The following is a 10,470-nucleotide window of genomic DNA, read 5'->3' as shown; positions in this document are numbered from 1 at the left end:
AAATATGCTCTCTAGATAGCATGTATGTACTTTGCATGTGGCGCATAAGTTATAGACAGTTACACATGTATTTGGTTATATGTACATGTTTACAGATACATTGTTTACAACTTAAGTGCAGCTGAGAAAACATAAATATTTATGTATAGTCATAAGTACTAGTTATAGATAGTCACACATGTCTACAAATACTTATGATTATCAGTAAAAATCAGAACAATAAAATGTAAATACAAATAGTCCCAAAACCATAAATATTTCCCTTCCTTTGTTAGAAATAGATAGGTACACATAAGATTTGGAAAACAACAGACCTACGCGTCGGTACTAGCATAAGTATAAATAGAAGTAGTTTGAAAAAAAAAAACAGAATAAATTGACCACTGAGCGCAGAACACTGCGTTTAATCATTTATTTAATTCATACATGAATTAGGATAAGAAAATCTATAAATAAAGGAGCTCTGGCCACCAGAGCTGAGTACTATTTTAAATCCGAAACCCTATTTAGTCCCCAATCAGTAGTAAGATAAAACCGAAACAGCTTGTTATCATTTGGTCCTTCGAGTCGGATAAAATAACTCAACCAAATTGTAAGCTCTGATAAGAAGAAAAATACAGGCAATATAAGTATATTAGTCTAACGAGCCTAACAGAGGCTAGTTAACGACATAGCCTCGCTCCGGGTCACACACACACACTCACATACATCTTATCTTTTAAGAACATCCCGAACGAACTATGTAAACCGATGATTATGCACTATCAGTCGAACAATAGAAATGGACTATTATTACAATACCAAGCAAACATACATTATCTAGAAATGCATTCTCAACATATAAACGACAAACATCTGGCAATGGAATAATCCACTGCGATAACCACATCCGCATCTCTTCTACTTCTATAACAAACAGGTGATAGCAAGATAACGGATATTGAATTACAACAAAGAAGTTTCAAGCAGATAACAGCAGCCGCATTTCACTAGTATAAATAGCTGTAAGATCTTATATTAAAATTAGTTCTTAAGAATATCAATAAAGACACGCATTTCGGTATAGAAATAAAATTGTTTTCTTAAACTCATATCGTGGAAACGATATTAACTAGCTCAAAAATAGAGGCAACAAGTAAGGAAAGGCTAAGTTCGGGTGTCACCGAACATTTCATACTCTCGCATCAAATACCGTATTTATATAAAGTTTATTCCGCTATCATCATTGGTTTCTAATGTATATATTATACAGAGAAGGCATCAGATGGAATTCAAAATAGCGTTATATTGGAGGAAGGCGTGGTTGTGAACCGATTTCACCCATATTTCGAACATGTCATCAGGGTGTTAAGAAACTATTATGTACCAAATGTCATTGAAATCGGTTGAATAGTTCCTGAGATATGGTTTTTGGTCCATAAGTCGGCGACGCCACGCCCATTTTCAATTTTTAAAGAAAGCCTGGGTGCAGCTTCTTTCTGATATTTCTTCCGTAAAATTGAGTGTTTTTGACGTTTTTTGTTAGTCGGTTAACGCACTTTTAGTGATTTTCAATATAACCTTATTATCCGAGTTCTCCCATTTTTTTAACTGTATATGGAAATGCCTGAAGGAAATGACTCTGTAGAGTTTGGTTGACACAGCTATAATAGTTTCTGAGATATGTACAAAAAACTTAGTGGGGGGGGCCACGCCCACTTTTCCAAAAAAATTACGTCCAAATATGCCCCTCCTTAATGCGATCCTTTGTGCCAAATTTGACTTTAATGCCTTTATTTATGGCTTAGTTATGACACTTTATAAGTTTTCGGTTTTCGCCATTTTGTGGGCGTGGCAGTGGGCCGATTTTGCCCATCTTCGAACTTAACCTTCTTATGGAGCCAGGAAATACGTGTACCAAGTTTCATCATGATATCTCAATTTTTGCTCAAGTTACAGCTTGCACTTACGGACGGACGGACAGACAGACATCCGGATTTCAACTCTATTCATCACAACAACCGGTTCAAAATTGAACGCCCGCCCAAAGACATGGAAAAAAGGGCAGGAGTGAAAACCCCAACTGAGAACGCAGACCTTATATTGCAATTGCAAAAAGTGAAAATCTTTTGACTCATTTTTACTTAATGTAAAAATTAACTAAGGGCACAATCGGAACCGCACATTTATTGGCTATCATAAGCCAGATTTCATTCCAAAAGCAATAAAAAACAAATTCCAAAGGAAGTAGGTCTTGCACTAAATACCTGAGAAAAATTCAGAAATAAATGGTAATGGATAGAAGTATACCTGTGCCCAAAAAATAAAGTAACATTTGAATTTAATCTGCGCGAGTCGAAGGATTTGGAGAATTACTATTTTTAGGTTGGTTACTGTCAGTTGGACTGTCAGTCACATTTATGTCAAATTTCATGTCAAAAATATTTGTTAATGTTTGAGATACATGTCCTTTTGTGAGCCGCTAAAAGTGAGTTTTTCGTTTTTTGCGATGTCGAAATTTGTTGAGCAAAGAATTTGCATCAAATGATCATTTCGTCAAAAACTCAACCCATATCGTTCCGTAACTACCGTATTCACCTGATGTGACGCCGTGCGACCTTTGGCTGCTACCAAGCTCAAAAGACCGCACCGGGGACACCGTTTTTATACGACATTCAAGCCGCAGCGAAGACGGAAATAAAGAACTTTCAAAATAAATACAATGTCACCTTATTTTTTGGACACATTATAAATCCTACAACAGCGGACAATACCAGTAGAATTGAATCAACAGCTGATTCTGAAAAAACGGACACATAGCAAAATTATTGAACTCCCAAATTTTTTGGCGTATTAACACAGCTCGGCACCTGATGAACAGATATTTGAAGCAATTCATCAATATAACATAACAAAACAATCCTTTCGGCAACCAACAAGAAACCCGACGACGCGTTTTTCAATCAAATCCTAACATCAAAGAGCGTCTTCAACAAAACCTGGAGGGAGTTTTGCAATACTACAACTAAAATACAAAAAAAGTAGAGATTATATATTAAAAAACGCATAAACGAAAAAAAAAACGGCAAAAAATGCGCGAAGTATATAGTAAAAACGACAATGAAGAAACAATAACCGAATATATAGAAAAAAGATTCTTGAAGCCCAAACGGATTTATGCGAAAAGGTGTTGTGCACGTCCAACACTATTACCGCAAAGCCATTGAGAGAAAAATCTCCATATTCAAGAGAAAAATTGAATACCTCAAAAAAGTAATGGATGACCTCAACAAGGTAGTAATAATGAAAAGTGATCATATCAAACTTTTGAAATTTGTGTTTCTTAAAATGCAAATGTTTCACACAAAGTAGTTTACAGAAATTTTTCTTGAAGTTGAAAAATTGTACATTGAAATAACGGTTGGATATTTCCAGAATCTTTGATAATGTAAAACGAGATTACAAGAAAGAGAGCAAGAAATGGAAAATTTTTACCGCTTTGACTCGGATTTAAAAAATATTTACAAAAGTTCCAATTTTTGTTTATCTTCTCAAACTGAGGAAGCAACAAAAATGTAATAGAGGAAGACAGAACAAAAAATGAAGTTGGAGAGGAATGCTTTGAACTGAAGAAATACCAACCGTATTGACTACAAATACGGATATAAACAACGAATCTGGAGCATTTACTGAGAAACCCCAAATCATCGATCATCGTAACATTGAAATTATCGAAAAAACGATACCTCTGTACGAAGCTGGCCCACAAATCTTGGAGAAATGTGGGAAGATGGAATTTAAGGAAACCCAATAATATACACCTCTTCTTCGGCAATAGATATCAATGTTTCGACGTTGAATAAATGGAAATTGGCACCAACACAACAGCACAATTAAATATGTATGTATATACAATATATAGATAGTTAAGAAAATAAATTTAGAAAATGTATATAAGTAAGAAGATTCAATAAATGAAATTTGATTCAAAAGTGAACTCCCAAATACCAGCCCACTTATATAAAGTTTGATAATTTAATACAAATCTGAATCAGTCGATTATCCTTCCGTTTCCCGATCCGGTTCGATGTCCAACGACGGTTCCGATTGCAATTTACATAGCTGAACCCCTGCCATGCCAGTAAAATATATAAGTTGAAGAAACCTTATGCACCAAAAGTCAACGTTTTGTTGGGAATTTTCGGCCTTCGAATTATATGAGGTTGCTAAATTTATCAAAAATTTCTGGAATTTTTTATTTGGCGGGTACAAACGGGTTAAGCCACCGTAAAAGCGTGCGGATAATGGCTTCTTTAGTTCATGTGCAGGGTCAACTAGAAATCAAAACAGTAGGTACCAAATATATGTTGTAATATTCTAATTTTTTCGTACTTGTAGTTAAAATATTTCAGCATAGTACTTACATGTTTCAATTCTGTTTAGTAACCACGGTTCCAATTTAACCTTTTGGATAATATCCCTTTCTTCGTTGGTTTTCTTTAAATAGCCTTCCAAAATACGCAAATCGTCGATTTCCTTCTTAGAAGAGCCCATGCCTTTTTTTGTAACCAATATACACATGGCAATGTATCGCTTGCCATGCTAAATTTAAAAATATTTGCATTAAAATTAACGTAAACCACATTAAAAGTTGAAGTAGACATTCTTACTCACCTGATAATTTTTTCCTGCTTGATAAATACGCGCCAATTCGAAATAATTTTTTGCTGTGAATAAGTTCTTGTCGTCGTGGACATCCAGACATATGTTTACGGTCTCAGTTTGTATTTTCACCAGCTTACCGAATTCTAAAAAACAATTCCTGTGAAACCTTGCATATTTATCGGTTGAAATTTGGTGCTTGATCAATAAATGTAAACGCAAGGTTGAGGCAAGCAGTAAGTTCTTTATTGGCAGCATCCTTGTCAACACACGAAGCGCGTTTTGAATGAGTCTAAGCGATCTATGTTTTCGAACGTAGCACGCATTAGCAAATGCTACATCCGTCAAACTGATGAGGAAACTCTGATTGCACAGTTTTCGGTGTCTAATCTTGCGGACTTCATCGTAAATATTAATGGCATGTTGCGGTTTATCGAAAAGGAGTAGGAAGTACGCATAATCAAACAAAACGTCAGCATATATTAAATGATTACGTCCAAACACAGTGCTAAAAAGGAATTGGGAGACAAGTTTTTCTATTAGTCGAAATCCTAATAAAATAAGTTCCAATACAACCGAACATTTATTATGAATTTTATTAAACTTACGCTGCCATTGAGATAGCCTGCTGTATCATAACATTAGCCAGTCCGAATTTACGTATGGAAAAACATGCTTTCGCTGTAACTCGCAACGCATGCACCAAAGTTCTGGAATTAAAATAACAGTTATGTATTTTATTTTGGAATCAATTCCGCTAATCGTCATACCTTTTCGGCATTGATTCGCTAATATATTGCATAATAACGGCGCTGCACCTATATCCTTCTTTGATTTTGTGTTGCACTAAATGAAACTCCGTCGAACGTGTGTATATTTCCACAGCTAAATATTTTGGTACATTCTCAAAATCTAGTGAACGAAGCAATATCGAAAGTTCTGCTATGGTGGCTCTACCAGCCTTAAACTCCCATACAAGTGTTTCGCAATGAAGTCGCCTGTAATGAATATACAATGAAATTAATGAAATACGTTTGTAATTTTCCATCCACTCATTACCTTTGCAGGCAGTCTACGAGTTGTATTGTCACTGATTCGCTATCACCCTGTAGACGAATTTCCGCCTCCACAACGTTAAATATTTGTATACTTTCCAGCATCCAACCGACGTCAGAAAGAAAAGAACCAAGCCGTAATCCGAAGTCGATAAGATCCGGATATTTACCCACCGGGTTTTTCGAATGTAAAATGAAATTTTCTACCAATTTCTTTACGTAAGCTGGGATTATATCCTCCACTAAACCCATACAAATAAGGAGTTTACTCGTTGCGTTCTCATGTCGCAGTAAGCCATCCAGAATAAAGGGTTTAGAAAGTGGCTCCAACACTAATACTTTTAATCGGTCCACTCTGGCCATCTGAAATATTGTGTACAATTAAACAAATATTCGAAACATATTTATATTCGCAAACATGTTACATTTTTCACATTATATAATTTATTAATTATGGACTGTACCAATTCGAATATTTTTTTAATTTTTCGAAATAGTTAATATAATACTGAGAGTATTTAAAACTAAAATCTGAATAAGTTTACCTGTAGGTAAATTTATAAGGAAGGACAAAGTTTTTAGCATTATACGTTCAGTTAATTTTGACGAAAGTTTGAAGATTTTATATGAGGTATATAGGAGATAGTATTGACCTGATCTGATCCCCTATTTGACCTGATCTCTTTTTGTCAATACTACAGACAGAAGGGAACAGACTAATAAAATGTTCCCAAGGTTTAATCAAAGTTCCTCGCATGCAATCAACATATGTAGTAAAGTCGGCCAGATATTCGAAAATCTTGATATTAGTTATACGGGGGCTAGGTCAAATTTTCACCCGATTATGGATAAAATCTTTAAATTTAGACAAAAAGGTATACTGTTAAGGGTAAAACACGGTCTTTCAATTATAACTAACATAAACAATCAGATGGAACTGACATAACTAATTATTAAGTATTAAAAACCTACTTTACATAATTCAGAAAATTTTGTTTGTAAATCATTACATATTTCAAGAGGATTTTATGCTAGCCTTCCAACTGTAGTATGCAAATATATGGATAGCTCATCTGACATATCCATAAAATTGTTTCCGTTTATTTTTCAATTTTTTTGGACTACCTTATGATGGTCACTCCATATAATACAGGAGTTTTCAGTTTTATCAGAACTGTCTGAAGAATCCATGTTCATCCCTCAGCGTCTCAGCATTAACCCTAATAATTTCTTTGGATTTTCGAATAGCCTTTGCTAAAACTATCAAATTTATTGTCATTGGGAATGTGTGGCCATTTGTTATCACGATGAAACAATCATTTGCAAAATGGCGTCGACCAGAGTTAAGAATCGTATTCCTTATAACATAAACAGAATGTACACAGAAACATTAAAGAAAATACATCAAAACAGCCTTAGTAACAATAGAAATGTCCTATCGCTACAGCAAACTATAACAACCCAAATAGTTATCAACTAGTAAACAATCGGCATCTCAATAATACAGGTATAATTAGCACTAAGATTTATGTAAACAAACCTAAGCAAACAATATATTATATCTAAAGAAACTTTACTAGTAATAAGAAAACATACTCGTTAGTAGAAATACAATCGAAGCAAGAACCATGTAGTAAGTTAGTCTCAAGAGTATTAATAAAGAGTACAGTTTCGGTGCAGCTCAGAAATATCTCTTTCGACTCCAGGCAAGTTCGAAGTATACATAGAAGCACATGTCTGAACTTTTGAGCCGTTTCGAAATTTGATGAGGATGACAATAGTTTAAGAGCAAAAGGGAAAAAGTAGAAAATATGCTATTTTGAACTAACGAGTTTTTGGAAAACAATTATTTCTTATTTTATATGGTTCAAGACATAAATCATTTTTGAATAATGAAAATTTACCAGTTTGAGGATACTAAATTCTGTTTTAAAATAAATGCATAGATATGTATGTATGAATATGCTAATAATTATCACAAAAATGTTAACTTAAGATACTTGTATGTTTCAAATTCATTAACATAAATCACTTCTAATTCCAATAGTATATCTCACGTATTGACCAACATTTTCGATAAAAAGTTCGCCATAGAAATTGGGGCCCTTTATTCGTTATCTGAGGACTTTTACAGTTTTAGTCTGATTTTGACAGTTTTTGATCAAAGGGAGTTTAAAATAGTGTTATATAGAACGTATACGTGGTTGTGGTCGATTTGTCGATTAGATCCTAAGATATGTGATTTCAACTAAACGTGATTATACCGACTCCAGTGTACTGTACTTACTGGCGTAGACACCGCTTACCCGATTATAGCCGAGTTAACAGCGCGCCAGTCGTTTCTTCTTTTCGCTACGCGGTGCCAATATTAGAAGTGAAGCCAGGTCCTTCCCCACATGGTCCTTCCAACTCTTCCTCTGCTCCCCCCGGCGGGTACTGCGTCGATTATTTTCAGAGCTGGAGTGTTTTCGTCCATCCGGACAACATCATCTAGCCGCTGTCTTTTAATTCGCTGAATTATATCAATGTCGTCGTATATCTCGTACGGGCAGAAACGATTCTTTTACTTATGACTCAAGCAGCTCACGACTTCCGGTCTTTGACCAAGCCTAAGAACATCCGTTTGAAGGCGAAACATCCCCCACATAGGGTTGTGCGCTGGGTTTAGGACCCGCCACGTAAAAAAACACCCCCAATGAAAAGTAACAACCAGCATCGGATAAAGCGTTTATTTATATACTATTTTTTAGCAGTTTTTCTATTTTTAGCAGTTTTTACAAAAACCTTATTGTACCTACAAACATTTCTGTGAAGATCACATGCGAAAGAAATGCACAAATTAATTACAGTTATATAAATTAATATAGGTTGATATAAATGATAACGATTTTTTAATTGTGCGTTTAGAATTTAGTCCTATTTAAATTCATAGATCTAACCAACCTTCTTTTCACTCTTTATCCGTCGTTTATTTAAAACCAATTCAAATCTTAGAAAAGGGAAAAACCATCGATCTTTTTGTATAGTAAATATTCAGGAGAGGATTTCACTGCTGTGGTTTCCGCGTACATAAAACTTTATTTTTAGAAGACATATGGATGGTACTTACATGGAGCAAAATATCAATAACAAGTGCTATTGGCATAAATTCTAACTGCCGACTGGTTAACTGTTTCAGTTGCAGATTATCTAGGAAACTATTAATGCATTGTTTGTACAATGTAGGAGTGTTCTTAAAGAACCGCGGTGTCATTATTTGTACAAATTTAAAAATTTCACTTCACTTCCCGCCAAAATAGTTCTGCTTACATTCAAAGTTTTTAAGACTTGCATCAATATACTTTTATGATCAAATGTTCGAGCTACGTTCTTCAGATTTTAATTATCAAGAGCATTACTATTGATTATTATTTTCAGAATTATTAAGACGCGAAGATCAACACTATTCACACAACCTCGAAACACTCAAACTAACTTTCGATTTTGTGCGTCTGATGCAAGCAAGCGTCAAAAGACTACTGAAGAGGATTGCTTTTCCGTGGAGAGTCATCAGTGGTAGTGATGCCATGTAATGTGACTACACACATACGCGCGTAGGCTTGCCACCCGGTTATAAAGAAATTTTTGGATAATATTTTAGCGCATGGCACTGTCTCTAGATCAAATTTGATATTTATGTGTGTTTAAATAAAAATAACGCAGCATTTAGTAAAAATACTTAATTTAAAAAAATATGAGGATATGGAATTTATGTTATGTATACATTTTTCATTATTTTCTTATATAATATTTCAATACCTGCAATTTTTATTCTAATGTATTTCAATAAACAATCGTGTTAGAAATATTTCTAATTTAATTTTAAAATTTTAAAAATGATTAAAAAAAATATAAAAAATTTAAATTTGTAATCAATCACTCTACAAAAAAATTACCACTGTGCTAACCGATACCAAAAGTCTACAAAAACTAAGCTTCTCCAATACTAACATATATTATATGACACGAACCAGGTGTAAATTTCACTCACAGTAGATGTGTGAGTGAAGGAAATAACTGTAGGTATTTTTGATTTCACTACCGAAAGCAGGTAGTCAAAATAAAAGACTTGCGTGCCTTTGCAAACAATAGTTTAAATGGCGCTTGCACACTGAAAATCCCTTTCAATATAATTTTAGTATGAGCATTGATAATGAACTAATAAACTAAAAATTGTTAAGATAAAAATATATAGTTTTACTTTAAATATTTGTACTATTATAGAGATTTGCATTTGCGACAAACATATGAATTTTCATTTTTATTTTTGAATAACACATGCTCCGGGAAAATTTTTTTCAGTTTTTGTGCCTTAATAGAACAAAAATACGTCTACAAATATATACATATAAATACTTAAATTTAAAGTATTTAAATTATATGTATTTATAAAGGTACAGTCCGCACATGATTAGTTTCCATTGCTATCCTTGTTTTCTATCACTACAAAGAAAATCTGTCTACCTGAAGATTTCAACAACGACGCAATTTCCTGACCTTTTTGTATTAGGATATGTCATATTTATACAACTTTCTTTTTTAAATTACAGCCTTTTTGCAACAATTTTCTCTCTTATAAAAAAGAAATATTTTATTATGATTTTTTATTGTTACAAACATACACTACTAACAAAGAAATTCTGAAAGTTTTGGTAAACAATATTCTAAACTCGGCTATACCGACGCCATTTCCGGTGACTTCCCGGAAAAAATATACGCCCGCATTGGCAGGATA

The 10,470-nt window shown here is 33.9% G+C and overlaps 1 protein-coding gene across 1 annotated transcript; it reads right to left on the bottom strand.

Annotated features, from left to right (window-relative positions):
- Positions 1 to 3,962: 3,962 nt before the first annotated feature.
- Positions 3,963 to 9,180, bottom strand: LOC108975808. Its single transcript, XM_018944540.1, has 7 exons — positions 8,806 to 9,180; positions 5,701 to 6,059; positions 5,412 to 5,639; positions 5,250 to 5,351; positions 4,654 to 5,149; positions 4,404 to 4,581; positions 3,963 to 4,313 (listed from the first exon to the last, which is right to left on the bottom strand). Exons 1-7 carry the CDS (start codon positions 8,947 to 8,949, stop codon positions 4,039 to 4,041), a joined length of 1,782 nt encoding a protein of 593 aa, XP_018800085.1. The 5' UTR covers positions 8,950 to 9,180; the 3' UTR covers positions 3,963 to 4,038.
- Between the last annotated feature and the right edge of the window lie 1,290 nt (positions 9,181 to 10,470).

The sequence above is a fragment of the Bactrocera latifrons genome, unplaced genomic scaffold, assembly GCF_001853355.1.
Source record: "Bactrocera latifrons isolate USDA-ARS-PBARC rearing strain unplaced genomic scaffold, ASM185335v1 scaffold_7, whole genome shotgun sequence".
In the NCBI taxonomy this organism is placed as follows: Eukaryota; Metazoa; Arthropoda; class Insecta; order Diptera; family Tephritidae; genus Bactrocera; species Bactrocera latifrons.
Note: the sequence above shows the minus strand (reverse complement) of the source record. Positions and strands in the feature narration are given on the sequence as shown.